The following is a 19,574-nucleotide window of genomic DNA, read 5'->3' as shown; positions in this document are numbered from 1 at the left end:
GGGTGATCTACTGATGCTGGCTGCAGTGTGTGGTGAGTTTGACTGTACCATTAGTTTGATCGTTCTGCAGGACCTTCCGTGTTGAGTGCTTTGGTTAGTAGAGCTCTTTGACACATACGACAGGCGGGACCTTCCTTCTGAATAGCTGACATTCTTGTGGGTGTCGTCAGTCGTGACTTTCTTGCTGTGTACGGGTTTCAGTGGAGGTAGCAAGTCGAATGCAGCCACAACTGTAGGAGTCGTACAGCCACCGTTGTCATCACTGCGACTTGGAGAACGTGCCATGGCAGCTCCAGAACCCTGTAGTCTAGAGTCACGTGTGTCCTTCTTCACCTTCAGGTTACCGCGGTCTGCTTGTTGCCAGCTCTTCAGCCTGTCCGAGTCAGCGGTGTGCCAGCTTCCATCAGCAACTGTCTGCAGAACAGAGAGACCTGACACCTTGGTCTGCGTTCAGAAGATGCTGATAAACTCAGGCTCTCTTATTTTCCAATATCAACGCGAGACAGAAAACTGGAGACTCTAGCCATTCCGTGTCATACTGTGCGTGTTGTTTTCGGCTAAAAAACAACAACAAACAAACACACAAATAGGAAGTCAGAAAACTGGTCCATGAGGGGATGTTGACTTGACGTCACTTCAACCGGAAGCGGGTAGTTTGGTCGGTGACGTCAACCAGGACAGTACGTCATAGACCGTCATTTCAAACGTCATCACTGAGAGGCTGCAAGCGTATGGTTGTCCAGTTACGTCACTGTGAGAACTTGGAGCCGTCCTTAGTTTTGTTGATTGGTATCTGCAAACAAACATAGTGCAAAAAGATGCCTGAAATAACATTATCAAAATACATATTAATAAAAAGATATTACAAGAATGGATACGTGCATACACACACAGATATATAAATATTATATATATATATATATATATATATATATATATATATATGTGTGTGTGTGTGTGTGTGTGTGTGTGTGACAGAGAGAGAGACAGAGAGAGGGGGAGATGCATACACCCCTGTAGTTAGAAGAATACAAACATGTACGTCTTATCACAGACAACTTCATAATTTTATGAAAAATATATACAATTCATGCAGCTGACGACATACTTTATTGAAATTGTATTAGCATTAGCAGCGCAAGATTCATCAAAGTCTGGTTCCAGTAACATCGGTAAACAATGTGTGTACATAAAAATAATGAATGAACAAGAACCCAAGCATCTTGCCTACCTTGTGTAGAAAACCAAGTGTACAGAAAACATGTGGCAGGTGTGTGTGTGTGTGTGTGTGTGTGTGTGTGTGTGTGTGTGTGTGTGTGTGTGTGTGTGTGTGTGTGTTATTGTTGTTGCTTCGCAATTTGTTTGCCACGAGTTGTGTTGTTTTTTGTTTTTTTGTTGTGTTTTGTTTTTTTCCCCAACCGTACAAAGTTTTGATTTTTGATTTTGTTTGTTTTAAATTTTATTTACACAAAGGTTTGCAACTACTAATTAATCTTAGACAAAACACGAGTTTAAGTGTTTAAGTTAGAATGAAGACACGATTTATTTTTTCAATCTGCACAAGATAATTATGCACAATGGAACACTTAAAAGAAAGAGGAAAAAGAAAAGAAAAGAAAAACAGGGCACATTATGGAACCAGAAGCACGTTACTCACCAGCACATGCTGAGAAAAGCCCGGTCCACCATCGCTGAATGGTCCATATAATCGCAGAAAGTCCCCCTGTGGGCGAGGGTTTTTATAGGTCGTCTTCCGCCCTCCAGACCCCTATCTACGCCCCACGGCCTCCTTTCACCGGCCCCACGTACCTTGCACATAATTATGTTCTTTCCCTAGACCAACACCGTTTTATCTATCGCACTAAACTAGTTTTGTAAGGAGGGACTTAGGGGGTATATCAAGTTTTGAGACTGGGAGCCAGTGATTGGCTGCCATGGTCATATCTTTCACACACCTTTACGTTTTGTTTTTTGATTATTTTGCTAGTTGTTCACTGTTGCCTTTTTAATTATGTAAGATGCGAGACTCTCGCCAATGAAAGATTTTGTGTATGCGTGTTGTGAGGCGGGAGATGTAGATGGAGGAGGGAGGCGGGGGACAAAAATGGGCGGAGGCTGGTTGGTTTGATGTTTTCAGTGTCGTGGAGCCGAAAGCAGCATTGCTGTTCAGAAAAAAATAGTTCCATACATTTATTGTAATGTGTGTGTTTGTGTGTGTGAGAGAGAGAGAGAGAGAGAGAGAGAGAGAGAGAGAGGTTCTATGAGTCTGGTGATTTCTTATCAACTCACCCTCTATTTCTTATTCCATTGATTTAGATGAACTCCATTTGTGGGCTCAAGACTTAAGTTTCAGTTTCAAGGAGGTTTCGTGACCTTTACTGCATCCTGCATACTTCTGAATTTGTTCCATTGAGAAAACAGATTACAAGTCCCTGGATAATAGATGTGGCTGATCCATTACTTAGCAGATCATCAATAGAAGCTATGATCAAGAAATCATCTTTTAGGATCATAGCCATGGTAACAGAGTTCAATGGGGTTAAAGGTTATAGCAAACCACAAAGGGCCTTTGTGACAACTCGGATCAAAGATCAAGGTGACCATAATTGGGCCAAGATGATTAGTGAATGGTTATTGGACCAAAATGCTACAACACATATTGCAGTATTGTTAGGAATATCTTAATCAGGAAGTCTGTCAAATCTGAATCAAAAGCAGTATCATCCCAAAACGTTGTATGGACACGCTGATCACCTACGACACATAAACTGCAGTGAATAGATGTGTGAGCATCCATTCAATAGCTGATGCATTTTAACCAGACTGTGGGAAATCTTTGGTTTGAAAACAAAGCCTATTTTTTGTTTCTTTGCTATACAGGAAAAGCGGTTGTTCAAGCGTTCCAAAAAGATTATATTTTGAAGCAGACCCATTCTTTTTATACATACATGCACGTGCTTAAATGACAACAGTATGTCAATATACTATTTTGAACTGTTTGCTTTGAACCTTCCAATTTTATCAAAACTGTTTCAGCTGCAAACCAGAAAATTGTTAACTTTATGACTGAACATGTAAGAAAATGTCAATAGTTACCCAAAGCATGCATCCAAATCTCCAATTTCTTTTTGCATGGACACGTATATGTGTGCACATGCTCTTGCAATTGTTGAAAACATTTAACTTATTTGAATATTATGCATTCTCTGGTCATCCACGAGTGCAAGTTTAACAGGTCTACAACTCATCTGTACATCATACACTGCAGCAGGGCTATTCGAAAAAGGAAAGTCTGAAAATTACAGAGTGGGGGAGAGGGTGTTGGTGGAGTCAACATAGAAGACGAATTAGGCGTACTTAGATAAGAAACCCTACCGTCTTACAGAATGGTGATAAGGTCAGTTCAGCTTTTGTGGGTTGAGTTAGTGTCAAATTTATATTGGACAGATGTGTGTGTGTGTATGCATAGGGGAGGTGGGGGGTACATTCCACCCTTCCTTCATCCCCCCTCCCCCAAAAAAGTCAATCTGTTTTTCCGCAGGATTTTAGTCACGATACTGGTTATTAAGTAGCAAATCTGTCGCCTGAGGAAAGTAATATTCTTTTAAGCATGTGACCATGTCACTGAACTTAAAATACTGTTTGCAAGACTAACCTTATCAACTGAGCTAAGTACTGTTTAAAAAAGGTTGTAACAGGATTTATTTTGGTAATGTTAACATTAACAGGCCTGTCAAGGTATAGTTCAATAACTTCCCTTGATAAAATGTCTTACTGGTCAAGTCTATGTCTTGATACAAAGCCAATCGTAAACCTATTCTGGAACTGGTAACTTTTCAAAACAGTTGTGCACATTTACGCTGGGTGCACGCACTTCTGTGTATGTTTTCTTTCCTCCACCTCTTTATTGGCATTAATGTCATGTTGCGCATCCAGAGTCCTCCATACAGCCATACCCAGGCTCATCTGCCACTGTCCAAGTGCCAGCAGTCCACAGTAATTAAACAATATTAGGTCACCATGAAGCTACATATCAACAGAGACTCTGCACTGTTCTGATTCAACAAATGCCAGACACCCACTTACTAACCTTCTATTGATGATAACAGCCATTTGGTCATACTGTTAAGTGTGACCTTGTTGAGTGAAGACTGCTACCTTTTCCATCTAACAACAATCACCATGAATCTGCCGACACCAAAGACCTTGACAGGAACTTATCACAGGCATGAAAGTGGCGGAAAAATTGAAGCTGAGGTCACCAGATCACGGCATGAAAGGCCACAGGATTTTGGCCACTATTATGGCATGAAAGGCCACAGGATTTTGGCCACTTTTCTGTCAGGATGCTGCTGCTGTGATGCATTTTCATTTAGATTTTGGACTACATGACAAGGCTTTCCTCCATGCTCCTTTTATCTAACACATCATGGCACTAACCAGGCCTCATGAATGAAAGAGATCTGGAGTGTTGGTTTGGAAATTAAGAGCAGAACTCACAAAGCCAGATCCGTGACCACTTTGTGTTATGATGGGCACAGTGTACGCAAGTGGCTGAAGTGATGAATTTTTGTCTCACAGGTCAACGGTGTGAATCCCGCAGTGTCTTCTGGTGTGTCTGTCAAAGATGCAGACTCCCCCCCCCCCCATCTCCCTTAGTGCACACCTTTACCCCTCTGTGTGCATTTGTTTGTGGAAAATCAAAAATTCTGTAACTGATGTCAGCATTCCGTGGATTGTGGAAATACTAACACATTCAGCAAGCATACCCCCTTGAAAACTTGAGTATTGCTACCTTTCAGGTAAAAACTGCCAACATTTAAAATCCGGCTCATACAACTTGACTATTTGGGAGTTAGTCATAAATGCACAAGTACTAATATGTTTTGAATGGGAAGTTTGTCTGAAGAGACAAGGGTTTCTATGCATGAAACTGATCCTGTGCCCTGCCCTGTCTGCACCAATGCCTTCCATCTTTGATGTCATGTTTAATATAAAAAAGAAAAAAAAAGAAAAAGAAAAAAAGAGAGAAATTATGTGTGTTATGTGTGTATGCACTGGAGATTACAGCAAGAAGAGATCTGGTCTATTCTTGGGAAGACTACTGGATTTTGCCAAACATGCACACCAATCTGTTATGAGTTTGTGTGCAAAAAGAACACAATGTTTTATCTATGCCTATTAATCTAGATACATGATGTGTTTATATGTGCCTCAGGCGAAATGTGTTCATACAATTGTGTATCGTTCAAGACTTCTGAAATTTCAAGATGCACATGCACATATAACTGTGGGTTGAAAAGACTGTTGTGAAAGTGACTAAAACATACAGATTTCAGTTTGTACACAAAATTCAACAAAAATCATCACACACGTGCTCCAAAGAACTCCTCTTTCATCCCTCTGAAGTCAGCACACACAGTATGTAACATGGACAAACAGTATTTTTAATCAAAAGCCTCAGCAGCAATGTTTCATTTCATTCAAATGTTAACACCCAAACATCTCTCTTTTTTTTCTTTTCTTTTTTTAAAACAGATAATTAAAGAGAAAATAAAGCTGATAACTAGTGGATCCCCTGTCAGATTTTGTTCCCATTTTCTTCTTTTATTCAAAACCCTGAATCCAAACTCCAGTGTGCTCCCTAGCAGTAGCCACTTGTATACTTCATAAATACATACCTCAGATTAATTAACACAGTTTCTTGTAAACTCAACACATTTGCACCATTCCAGTCATTCCAACCTACCATACAAGACATATTTCTGTCAAACGTAGACAAATGTGTAACGCCACCATCACAATACAATCTTAAAACAACACACAGATGTATCAGAACTTGATGGAACAAGAGAGCAGAGCTCACAGCTTATACAAAATGGAATTGTACAAACAAGGCAAGCAGAGGGTGCAGGAGAGATGATGGATGGGGTGTGGATTTGTATTGCTTTACTTTGGGAGAACACTTCTTGCTCCAGTACACAGAGTTCCAATAAATAAATAATAATAAAATTCAATTAACAAACAAAAGAAAAGAAAAAGAAAAAAAACAAACCCAAAACAACAACAAAAAACCCAAGCAAGAGATATTTTGAGTGCTTACAGATCTATGAATTTGTTATTTCTTTTCTTCAATACTTCAGTCTCAGCTATAATTCTGATTTTCATGTCCTTGCTGTACCACACACATTTTTATCTTTTACCATTTCGCTGGTTAAAAAATATCTAAGAACATAAAACATTAAAAAAAAAAATCTCATTTGAAAGAAAAAACACAAAACAAAGTCATTCATGCTTCTAGTGTTCATGAAATTTGTTTTTTGACCACGTGGAACTCTGTGTACAAACTATGTATGTGTTACTGCACACGAGTTTTAAAGAGACGTGTGTGCATGTATTTGCATATATGTATATGTGTGCTTTGTTAAAGCTAACTGAGATCCAGTCAAAAGAGAAGATCAGTACCTGAAATGAGAAGAAAACTGTTCATGGTGTCTGTGCAAAATGAATGAAGGGGAGTGATGTGTGCGCGCGAGTGAGTGAGTGAGTTGCTTGTTGGCGAGATTTCCTGGGGCTTAGAGCTCGGACTTCTTCTTCTTTCCACCCTTCTTCTTGCCCTTGCGGTCGAAGCCCTGCAGTTCGTTGGTGGCCTCCCTGGCCAGATACTTGATGAAGTCGTCCACCTCACGGCCTCCCTGTAACCACCACCACTCAGTCACTACACAACCCCAGAAAAAAGAGCATGGTTGCCTACATGGCGGGGTAAAAACGGTCATACACGTACAGGCCCACTCGTGTACTTATGAGGGATCATGGGAGTTGCAGCCCACAAATGAAGAAGTCACTAAACTCTACAACTTCATTCAACACAAAGCACACTTTCAATTTTTTGTTGTTTTTTTTTTTGTTTTGCTGTCCCATCATCTGCACAGTTTTAGTGGCATTGCTCCCGTAACTCATTTTGAGTCTCCTATACATAGCCACACTCGGGTTCATCTGTTGCAGTCCCAGCGTTAGCAGTCCACAAGTAACTACTGATGCTAAGTCGTCAGGAGGCCACACACCAGAGGAGACCCAGCACCGCTGCTGAGTCATTTTGGTGTTCTGTAGTGTCTGTTCTGATTTGCTGTACTTTTGACACCATCTACTTATCCCCCTAATGACAACAATAACAGCTCAAGTCATGGAGTCTGAGTGAGCATGAGTTCCCCCCCCACCCCACTCACTGAGTGGAGACCCCACTTATCTCCCACGGATCCACTTTCAAGGATCATTGAAACAAATATGTTTTTCTAAGTATAAATTTATTGTATGATTGCCACAAAGTGACAATTTCTTTCCATCTAGCACAACTACAGGTAACACAGAAATATGAGTATTAGGACTAGAAATCAATAGTAAACCAAAATTATCAAACACTGTGAGATGGTGTTTAATCGGTCACAGTTATGTGTAATTAAAAGGAGGAGTTTGTATTATACTCCATGTTTGGTGTTAAATATACTTACCATGTCAAACTGATGCAAACTAGGCCTATTGGTTTGCTCTGCTTGGCCAAATTTCGCGCGGCTAACGGTGAAAAGACGGGCCCACCCGCTCTCAGCCAATCAAACGCCTCTAAAAACCATAAGCGCTTAATCATTCCTTTGGCCAAGGCTCTCCACGCCATCTTAAATCATATTTTGCACGATGGTGTCACTGCCCAGAATCCAAGAAAATGATGGGCAATATTTTCTTTCTCTCATATGAATATATACATAATAGCTATGATTTTGAGTACAAATATACCATATACATAAGCGTATCTGTCTGATTCTCTGATCAGAAAATAACACCTCCGAAGCTATTTCTGCACCTTTTTTTTCAGCACTGAAAATGGTTGAGCATCATACAACTATTCTGTTGGAAATGACCTCATGTTACAGAAAACTTACCTCATACTTCTTAGGGCTGGATTTGCTGCCTTTGGGGGCAAAAAATAGAGTTGGGAATCTGCAGAAAACATGAGTGCGTCAAATTTAATACCATATTATCATACATTATTTCTCTTCCATATCAAATCAAACCTTAAAAAAAAACCCACATAGTAGAAATGCTAAAATTAAAAGAAACAGAGGATCCAGCCTTAAACATTGGAAAATGAGGAGTTTGAGACATACACACATAAGAAAGATTTAGTCCAATCACATAACTATAGACTATAGGTCTGACCATCGTTTTTGTGCACCTCAGCCTCACAGGCATCAATATTCTCTTCTAATCTTTAAGCTTGTATGATTCACTTCCTCTTCACAACAGAACATCTCTACAGAAAAAAAAAAAAAGTGGTCTTGATGAAAGAAAACAATACTTGTTTTTTCCCCCCCTCCTTTTCAGATGTCCTGTAAATTTGATAAAATAATCAATGGATCATGAGAAAATGCTGAAATTTAGACCTATAAAAGATGTAGGAAGATCAGCCACACAAATGAAGAAATGTCACATCGCCATTCCTACACACACACAAATGTTTTGAGTACCAAACTGGCATTCATAACTCAACTCCTACTGAATTCAAAGATATTGTGCTGTTTTTTTCACTGAATCTTATTTCAAAATCTTCAATATTCCACTTTTGATTAGTCACATTCCTCTTTAAGTCACATTTATACAAACACACAAACTCACCCTCTAACTTCATATGGAGAAGGTGCATCGTTGGCTGTGGCATCCATCTTGGCAATACGGATTTCTGGCTCATCTTTCAACTGAAATCACAAAGTGCTGTATGTACATGCGGACGCAAACCATACCATCGAAATGTTTTCAGTGGAAAGGCAGCACAGTAACATCTGAAGAGATGGAGTAAAAGATGTAAATGCACACCAACAGGCACTTAACATGCTACACTGGCCAGTCGGCAACTGATGTATGTTGTTCATAAAAATGCAAAATGTCACTGAATGAAAGCACATTATCCTGGACTTCAACCAAGGAAAATAAAAAGCTTGACAGTCCTGTGTGCTTAGTTTGTGAACTTGCAGTACTGATAGCTTGAAAACATACCATTTATGATAAACAGATCAACTCCACCCCTGACTGTGATACTGAAACCTGACAAGGGACTGTAATGTCTCATCAGTTGAAATGTAACAAATAATAATAATGAACATTCAAATAAAGCTCAAAGAACTTTAGATGTAAACAACTTTAAAAGACAAAATAATAAAATAAATCAATTTATACGACTTTAAACAGACATCATGACATGAATAGATCACAATTTTGAATTGTGGTGGACAAAGACATCAGTTCTGTTTAATTAGATGGGTTGCCAGAATTTTTTTTTTAAAAAAGGCTGTGGAAGAGGAGTGTCCAAAGTTAAATGTAAGACTATTCCAGATGGTTGGACCCTAAAAGGAAAGAGAATGTTGACAAAAGGATTTTGTTCTGACCAATGGAACACAAGGAATCCGTTTATGACCTTTCTTTCCGTGACTTACTTTTTCAGCCAGCTCATCGTATTTGGGAGCCAAGCTCTTGCAGTGTCCGCACCATGGGGCGTAGAACTCAATCAGCACATCCTTCTCTGGGTCATTCACCATCTCATCAAAGTTCTTGGCCACCACCACCTGGACACACACAATACACAACTGACAACTGTTGTACAATCACCCTCATCATACCAACATCGTTGGCATTTGTAGTACAAGATGGCATTTGGCATGGATGCAGTAGAGTGAACATCTCCACATATCTGATGCCTTTACCAACACTACCAGCTGCTGTTGAACCTGTCATGAAATCTGAGGCGAAGCTCCTTGCAATATTCTAAATAAACATATATACAATAATATATTTTTGCAAATTATGGAAACTTTACAACTGACTTCTTTTGAAATACTTGCGCTCCAAAGCTGGGTGGTGCCATGGCCAGAATATACACTGTGCAGTTTCCTAATCAGCAACGCTAGGATTTCAATTATCATGGGTGAATCACTGGCTAAAGCACATCATAATTAACAAGAAAAGCACCCTGTAATACACAACACCTTGTGTCTTAAAAAATGCAGTAATCATACTGATCACATCAAAAAGGTTAGGTTTTTCAAACAAAAATATTCATGGATTGTATCGATGACTAGATAGACTGATACAGCACTAGTTCTCTTAATCACAGCTTCTCAAATCTAATCTTATTTCTCAGGTATGCTCAAATAATCATTTTTTTTAGGGCTTTTCAACTGAAAGTTCGGATATTAGATTAGTGCTGGACAGCTCAATTTGAGCTTTCCAAGACCATTTTCTTGGATATTCAAGAAGACTGGAGATGAAAAAAATGTCTTTCTCAAAAACAACCAGCTCTTCTCTTGTTCTCTTGGTAAAAGTCCAATGCCCTCAATGGCTCAATTCCATGCAGTTTCGGGTTGAAGACAGCAAACTCAGACCATACACACATATCCATCTCTCTCTCAAAAACAAAACAAAAACAAAAAAAACCACACCACAACACACTCAGAACACACCATTTACCTTGACAGGGTCGTCATTATTTTCGGGAATGGGCTCAGATTTCAGGTAAGCCTCCACTTTCCCGTCGACCACATCACGAACAAATTTCTCAAAAGACTCCATCCTGGACAACAGACAAAGAAACTCTTTAGCACTGAACAACAAAAAAACCCCCCACAATGTTCAGTTACAAATCGAAATGCTTAGTTATAGTTCAAATTTGAATTTTTTTCCATTATGTGAAAAAAGCTTTCTTTTCACCCATAGCTTATCAAGGCCTCTCACTTGTTCAACGCATGCAAAAAAAGTGCACACTAAGAAATAGTGGTTGTTGTGAGTCTTTCTGTTGCTACACCCGTCTTTAACCCATAAACTGATATAAGAGTTCTGATAACTCTTATCAGAAACCAGAATGCCCACTGACTCCGGCTGTGTTAACCTTATTACAGCACCGCATGCTGGGCTGAAAGTGATACTGCAATCTAAGCTTCACTTCTGCCTGATCGCCCAAAGATCACATATATCAACAGAGAATTTACTGATCGAACTGTAGAGAGGAAATGTGAAAAAAACATGGCCACATGGTGCACATGTTGCAGGAATGGAAGACCGCACGGGGCACAAAGAATGGAGGAAATATACTAAGGGAGGTCACTAGCTGCAACTGCTTTTAATTTCTCCCCTTGAGTGCAGTCACATTTTGCACAGGACAGTAATCAGACCCTCTGCCTTTGTCCGCACCAGTGGGTCAAGATCTAGATGTGTAAACAAAGTTTCGTTTTTGCTTTTCTCTCTATGTAGTGAGGAATAAGTCATCCATCGCTTTGACCATCATAACCGATGCACAATAGGTACGTTTTTACAACGCTTTAAGAAAACTTCAGTTTGGGTTATTCACCTTTACAATCAGGCATAACGTTTTTATCTCCCCTTATCCTCCCGATAGCATACAAAACAAGAGAGGCAAGGCCTTCAAGACTCACTTGTGATACACTTAAAAAAATAAAATAAAATAAAAATAAAAAATCCAAGCTTTTTATGTATTGAGTATAATTTCAAAATGTACTGTTTAAGATGAGAAAGATCAGTTTAAAGTAAATTAAGTCCCCTAGCATTAATTACAGAGTAATTTCCCTTCTTTACTATCTGCACCAAAAACGTTTGCAAAATAAATAAAACTTCCATGTTGAACAAAAGAAGTTCCTGTTGGAACAGAAAATGATAATAATGACTGCTCTTGTTGTTGGGTCAGAATATCAGATCAAAGTGCCAAGTTTAGAGAATACAAAAAATATAAATATAACAGTAAATGCAGTTTGCATATAATTAGGCTTCATTCTTTGTTTTTTTGTGCCCATCCCAGAGGTGCAATATTGTTTTCAACAAGATGACTGGAAAGAACTGAATTTTTCCATTTTTATGCCTAATTTGGTGTCAACTGACAAAGTATTTGCAGAGAAAATGTCAATGTTAAAGTTTACCATGGACACACAGACACACACACACAGACAACCGAACACCGGGTTGAAACATAGACTCACTTTGTTTACACAAGTGAGTCAAAAATGAATTTCAGTTTCTAGTTAAATGAAAAGACAGATTCTGTCTCTGTGACGGAAAAATGTTATATCATGCACTAAAGGTGACAATTATAACAATAACAAATCAGCCAAAGTAAATTCTAGATATAAACTGCAATGCAAGTCTCAGGTACCGTATCTTCACAAAGCACACAATAATGCACACACAGAGAATATCTGTATTTTAACTAACATCTAGCTCAGCTCACTTCCAGAGTCAGGTAAGAAACTGAAGACAGGTTCAATACAATTTCTGTCAATGGTTTGTTTCTGCACAGAGCAGGTCACATCTTCAGGCTTTTCTTTCCCCTCAGTACTTAGTACATGACAATTTTTAGCACTGAAAAACCAACAAAATATCCATCAATGAAAACAAAACTTTGTTAGTTTCAAATCTTCAAACTTCGAAGTAAGCATGATGTTCATTCATCGTGTAAAAAAAAAAAGAAAAAAAAGAAGAAAAAAAGAAAAGAAAAAAGGGGGCTTCTCACGAGAATTCTTCTTCCATCTTGAACTTGCGGTTCTTGTCGTCGTAGGCGCAGACGATGGGCTTGTCTCCAGTGGCGCTGTCCAGCCCACACTCCCCAAGCTCATGGCTGTGTTCCCCCTTGTCGCTGACGCCAAAGAACACCTTCAGGCCCTCGTCTTGCAGCTTCTTGCCCACCTTCATCACCCTGTCAAGAGTCATCACAATGCACTGTTACACCCCCTGTTCCTGCACTTTTCAATCAACATGCTGTGGAGCATTTTTCCCCCCCTTTTTTTAAAATAGTAGTAGTATCTCAATTTTTCTTCTTAATATTATATCATTATTATTATCTTAATCTATCTGTTCTTTTTTCTTTTAATGCTCATTGGATGTTACTGTTTGTTCATACTGTTTTCTTTGCATTGTATACAAGTCTTTACAATTACAGTTAAAACAAAAAAAAGAAAGAAAAAAAGCTGTGAAGTGCTGGCCTAGCAGTAACGCATCTGCCTACCAAGCCAGAGAATCTCAACGTGCAGATTCTAATCCCAAAATTGCCAGTATATAATTTCCCTGCACTCCAGCTTGAGCGGTGGTCTGGCACTAGTTATTTGGAGAGACGATAAATCAAGGTCCCATGTGTAGCATGCACTTAATGCATGCAAAAGAACCAACTGCAACAAAAGGGTTGTTCTTGAAAAAATATTCTCAAGAAATATCCACTTAGACAGGAAAACAAATTTGCAGGAAGACAAAAAAAAAAAAAAAAAAAAAAAAAAAAAAAAAAAAAAAAAAAAAAAAAAAAAAAAAAAAAAAAAAAAAAGGGTGGCACTCCACTGTAATATGACAAGCTCTCCTCAGGGAGAGTAGTTAGAATTTCACAAAGAAATCTGTAATGACAAAATTACTGGTTTATGTTATCACTCTGACAGTCATCATGCACAACAAAATGTCTCAGCAGTTTGTATAAGTGGATGTTCACACATTTGTGAAAATACTATGCTTTTAAAATACAAGCATTATAGTTCTCTAATTTTTGCCTTGTGTATTTTCCCCCATAGCCAAACAAGAGAAAAATATCATCCATAATTGTAAGGATTCATTATCTAAAAGTTGTATGTGCATTAAGTTGCAGATCTAAACAAAGTATTTCAAACTGGGTTCATCGAAACACATGGAAAAATATAATAGAGGGAAATAATCTGAAAGTGAAAGAGCATGTGATCAGAGAGCACACAAATGATAACCAAAATCCAGAGAGAGAGATAGCCGTGTGTTGCATCAGAACATGACATAATATGTCTACCCAATGCAATCAACACAGCAAGGGTTAATGACTTCATAAACTTCAATATACACATGACTGTATCCACACAAAAAAAGCTTTTTAATGTCCTGCAGTTAAAGCCAGGAATTTCTGGCGTATACTTGAATAAATGACATAAGATAACAAATTCTACATTCTAAGTCTATACATATCATAAATATACTAAGTCTATATGAATTATATAATAAAATGGTCCCTGTAAATTCTATTCTATCAACACCTACCTGTTTCGCCAGTAGTTGCTTCCCTTGGGGTTCTTGCCGTAGTCGATGTCATAAAAAGCGACAAAGGTTGGCTTTTTGAAATTGCCAGCGTTGCTCATAGTTCTGTGTGCACACAGTCCCAATCTGAAAAAACAAAGCAGAGATTAGTGCCCTGTGTTTATTGCTGAAAACAGTCTTGGCAAATGAAAACTATCACAGACAGATACAGATTTCAAAATCTGGGCAGACAATTGAATTTGTGGGAAAAAAAAATATGGGGGACATGGAACTAAAATCAAATCAAACTCAACTTTCATATGATACATGACATGGAATATTTATATCCCTATGAAGATTTCAATCCCTTCTCTACGAAATAAAAGGCATTGAACACTCTGGAAAACAGGTTAAGGGTTTTGAAGAACTCGACTGTTTTATCAAATTTCCACTTTTAAGATTGTAGGTGTGAACAAGAGTTACCTACAAGCAATCTGTATCGGTACTGTCTCTGTACTTAAACAGCAAGAGATGCAGTAATTATGTTCTTCCCCAAGGGAAACTGAACTTACATAGACAGAATGGGCAGAAAACCAGAATATGTGTAAGCCAAAAACAAAGTCCTGGTTCAGGAAAGGTGGAGGAGAAGAGACAGACAAAGCTTTCTCCCCAATCTGAGGATGAAAAAAGAACTAACACCTACTTCTCCTCATTCAAGAAATCTGTGACTTTGGACTTGGTGGTGGCGTCGCCAGTGAACTTGACAGCACTGTCCTCAAACTTGTTGGCCATCACTTTGGCACGGAACAGCACCACTTCACTGCACAACAAATAACACTTTGTTTATACAAGTATAATAAAAAATATACAAAATTCATCCAAGCCTCTTAAAAATGAAACTGTCAGAATATAATAACTTATAAAGCGCTTTGAAACATCTAAAATGTGCTTTACCATTGTATGTCAGTAAGACACAAACACTCAAGAACACACAGGGAAGAAATAGATGTGGATCCACAAACTATTCAGAATGGATTGGAGTGTGTTCATTTTATACCGACTGTCCTACACGGAATATTTTCAGGATAAGGTTATCAGTGAGGGTATGTGAACTTTCATTACCAACACTATTGAAAGCCTCATTTCAAAGAATGTTTCAAGTCAGTTTGAAAAAAACTTCAAATAATTGTATGTTTTTTGACAATACTAGAAAATAAGATTGATACAAACTAACAAACTGATAAAATTGGGACATACTGGTAACTGGGCTGAAAGCTGCAAATTAAACCTTCGTTGTTTTTTATTCCAAGATGGACTGAGGGTGGATGTGCTGCTTTAAAGTGTTAAAATCTGAGACCAAACATTTTAATATCAAATTTTCCTTCTAAAAATAAAAATAAAAATATTTCAAACCTTAAAATCAAAATAGATGTAAACAGAAAAGATCAACTATAATTGTAAACACAATTTTAAGTCTGCAGAGTATTTTGATATTTCTAATTCACAAATCATTCTGATTTTGTCAAGTCTTTTTACCATTTTGTACTATTATATGGAAACTTTAAACTTCTTAATTAGTCAAAAACATGGGTGTTAAGTGTAATCATTCTGAAAGAGCAAAACGATTCAGTACTGTGACAAACGTCAGAGCCTTGTATTGCTTCTGATTTTTTTCCCATCATTTCAAAAAAATTTTTTTTTTTAAATTCAGTAATCAAACACAATATGCATGCTTTGAAAAGGTCTGAAATCTTTTTGTATAGCCAATTCATCATGATTCACAAACTTTTCAAGGCCTGTTAAAGCAAAGCAGAGTAATATTTTGCAAAAAAAAAACAAAACATGCATCAGACCCATGCATGAGTCTGCACCAGTGGGTCACAGTATAGTCTGTGTAATTAAAAATATCACATCATTTCTCCCAAACCCTCCCCAAACAAACTCTGTAATACAATATCAAACGACAAAATGTGTCACCGCAAAGGAAGACTTCTTCCAGTTGGGTGTCATCCGACAACAATGACGATATGGAAGGGAGGTCACCCAGTCCACACATTCAGAGACCTGGCCACGACTTACTCTTTGTACTTGGCCTTATCCATGATGGCGCTGGTGGTGGTGTGGGCAAAACGCAGGTCATCAACGCTATCAGCCACCTTCTGGAACGTCTTGGCCATGGCACTGTCCCCATCCTTGAAGAAGCCTGCAAGTCATAAAACACCATACATATCATACACATCACTGAACAGTGATGGGCTAGTTGTAACGCATCTGCCTACCAAGGAAGTGAGATAATCTGAGAGCATGGAATCGAAATTCACAACCAGCAGTATTTTCTCCACCTCCAGTAAATCTTGAGTAACGATCTGGATGCTTGTTCTTCTTCTTGTTGCTTATTGTCCAGCCGACCACACAGGGCCATATCAGGACTGTAAAACCATACAACTGCTCAACCGTGTCAACACAAAACTCTAAGTCTACAAAAAAACACAAACCCACAAAACACAGTTGGTTTGGATGCTGGTCAGATGAGACAACAAAACGAGGTCCTGTGTTCAGCATCACAGCATGCACTTAGTACAAGCAAAGGGTTGTCCCTGGCAAAATTATGTAGAAAAACCCACCTTGAAAGGAAAACAAATAACAGACTTGCAGGCAGATGAAAAAAATGGTAATGATGAAAAATCCACTCTGATACAAAAACTAGGCAGGAAAAAAGAAAAAAAGAAAAAAAAAAGGGGTGGCATTTTCACAACAGTGACACGCTCTCCCATGGGGAGAGCAACCTGAATTTCACACAGAGATACCAATTATAATACAAGGGGTACTGGAACAATTACTTCAGAGGTCAATGCAACTGTGACAATAAAAAGCAATTTCTCAAAATCTCTATAATCTGAGAAGCTAAAGAAACAGACACCAACTTTCTGAAAATAGACAGACACCACAAATGAATCAAAATATAGGTAAACATTTAAAAAAATTTTTTTTAAGCTGTATGAAATGATGAACGGTTGGTGATGCACACCAGGATGTACGAAAATCCACACACACAAACAAACATCACACTCATCAAGACAGCACTCACCAACAACACAGCCACCCTCACGAGCCAGGAAGGCTTCATACTCTTCCACAGTGTTCAGCTCCTTGGAGCTCGGCCCAGCCTCCCTCTGCATAGTCTTCACAATGCCGTCTGAAACCACAGTCAGTCATGTTCTGTCAGTCTGTATCACTTCCTTCCACCAGCATTATTCCAATTTCTTTCTTGCTGAAGTTTTTCATTTCCTCACTAGTTAAAAGACAACTGGGAATTTTTCAATGTGTAAACGAGCAACGTTTTCCATCCAAACACAATTCATCATGACGTTTTTGCTTTCACAGACACCATATTTTATTCATTATCATCATTTCTTACTGTTATCATTTATCATATCTTTTAAAAAATAAATATCAATGCACAATATGACTCAGATGGTATATCCAATGGCTTGATGTAGCTTTTATTTTCATTCTTTCAATAGTATCTGGATGAAAAGAAAAACATTACAAAGTGTGTTATCAGCTGCAATAGTATTGCCCATAAACTCAAACATTGTCAAAATTTATCATTTTTTAGTAAGCACTCTCAATCTGGCTGACAGCATGATGTAAATAAAAAATGCACATCTTTACATTCATACCAGGACTATTCTGTCGAAATGAATGCAAAGAGTATCAACAACAGAATCAGTCACTGTTGCCTAAATCTACCCAAGAGTAAAAACATAAAACACTAAATAAAGCTAAGTTAAGGATAAAATATCAGTGTGATCAAAAATTATTGCAGGGTCCAAGGATCTCTTTTGCCACCATTCTAAGGTGTCCCAAACTAACTTCAGAGGGTTAGTCTCTTAATTAGTTGAATGTTGCACATCACATATAGCCAAATCTCCATTGCTGCAAACATACAAAGGCAGGCATACTTTCTAATTTCAGTCACATCATCTGTTACTGGATAGAGGGCCTAGAAGTGATTAAGGGAGACAACTCTTCCCTCTCAGACTGAAGTTCCAAAACAGACAATAACTCTTTGAATTTTTTTTTCACACATATTTCACATACATTCATTCTAAAATTTTTTAGAACATTCTAAAGACCTGATCCATTAACAAGCAGTGAGTCCTTTCCATTTTCAAAGCAACAGAGACACAGTTTTGCACTAACTTCTTCAGATCTAACAACACTTTAAAGAAAAAATTAATTCATAATATGAATAAATAACAAAACTTACTTGCTTCTCTGGGCCCATCATATTCTTTGCTTAACTCTCCTGCCTTGAAGATCTTGAGAGTTGGGTAACCAGACACTCCAAACTTACTGCAGACATCAGCTTCTGCTGTACAGTCCACCTACACACAGACACACTCACCAAGATCAACCACAGGCAAAAGACACCTGACAGTTACCTGGTTAATCAATTACAATAAGTTACATACATTCACTGTACTGGTGGCTAAGACATTAACTGATTAAGGCAACATTTGGTAAAGTAGGACCAATGCAGTCTGAGAAATGTTATTTGAGGTGGGTTCATATGATTGGCACTGTCTAACTGCACAAAGCTCACACCATGACCATCAGAACAAAAACACATGAATCTGGAAGTAGGAAATAATCACTATACCTATCATTTCTTGTGTGCCTATTATATTGCCAGATTCGAATGTACTTACCTTCATGGACTTACAAAATAAATAGAACCATCATATCTAAGTATTCTTTGTACTGGTGGCTAAGACATTAAGGCAATGTTTGGTAAAGTAGAACCAATGCACAGTCTGAAGAAAAATATTTGTAATTTCAATTAAAGTAGTAAACCAGAAAGTTGCTGTGAGGCTCAGATGTGATAAACTAAGACTCAGAAAATCTGCTCTCTCTCTGTGACGTGTGTGTGTGTGTGTGTGTGTGTGTGTGTGTGATTCAAACAGCTGCAAATTTCAGCAAAGCCATGAGCAGTCATCATATATAATATATATATATATATGATTGTCATGATTCAAATATATGTATATGCAAACAAGGTGGGTTTGTTTTTTTTAGAATATTTAAAAAAATTCTTTTTACCTTTGCCAATGACACTGGAGGATCATTCTTGGCTAGTGTATCAGCAGCCTTTTCATACTCAGGTGCTAATCTTTTACAGTGGCCACACCTGTTGAACAAAAAATATATATACATATTTGTTTAGCTAAAATACACACATTCAATACACAAATACATATCCAGTGCATAATTCAAAAACAATATTCAAAAGTCTATAATTTTCATGACATATATCTGTAATTTGCATATGTCATTACTAACACTGTAATAACAATACTAACTTTATTTTCACACAGTATTATGTTGTTTCAAAATTTGTTGCACCCAGCTAGTATTTTCATTTACATGATAACCACTACAAAGTTCATAACTTTGGGAACTTTAATCATAATTTTTACACTGAAGCATCTAACTACACAAAT

General features: G+C 38.0%; 1 protein-coding gene across 1 annotated transcript in view; it reads right to left on the bottom strand.

Moving 5' to 3' along the window:
* Positions 1-5,426: 5,426 nt before the first annotated feature.
* Positions 5,427-19,574, bottom strand: part of LOC143296907 (protein disulfide-isomerase A3-like) — a 15,346-nt gene continuing 1,198 nt past the window's right edge. Inside the window, exons 2-13 of the mRNA XM_076608905.1 lie at positions 19,174-19,261; positions 18,341-18,458; positions 17,156-17,263; positions 16,147-16,270; positions 14,771-14,887; positions 14,092-14,214; positions 12,563-12,745; positions 10,513-10,615; positions 9,483-9,611; positions 8,668-8,747; positions 7,935-7,992; positions 5,427-6,695 (exon numbers count right to left, since the gene is read on the bottom strand). Of these exons, the coding sequence (XP_076465020.1) occupies positions 6,576-6,695; positions 7,935-7,992; positions 8,668-8,747; positions 9,483-9,611; positions 10,513-10,615; positions 12,563-12,745; positions 14,092-14,214; positions 14,771-14,887; positions 16,147-16,270; positions 17,156-17,263; positions 18,341-18,458; positions 19,174-19,261 (1,351 nt within the window). The 3' untranslated portion in view covers positions 5,427-6,575. The remainder of the gene's footprint in view (positions 6,696-7,934; positions 7,993-8,667; positions 8,748-9,482; positions 9,612-10,512; positions 10,616-12,562; positions 12,746-14,091; positions 14,215-14,770; positions 14,888-16,146; positions 16,271-17,155; positions 17,264-18,340; positions 18,459-19,173; positions 19,262-19,574) is intronic.

The sequence above is a fragment of the Babylonia areolata genome, chromosome 22 (assembly GCF_041734735.1).
Source record: "Babylonia areolata isolate BAREFJ2019XMU chromosome 22, ASM4173473v1, whole genome shotgun sequence".
NCBI classification, from domain to species: Eukaryota; Metazoa; Mollusca; class Gastropoda; order Neogastropoda; family Buccinidae; genus Babylonia; species Babylonia areolata.
Note: the sequence above shows the minus strand (reverse complement) of the source record. Positions and strands in the feature narration are given on the sequence as shown.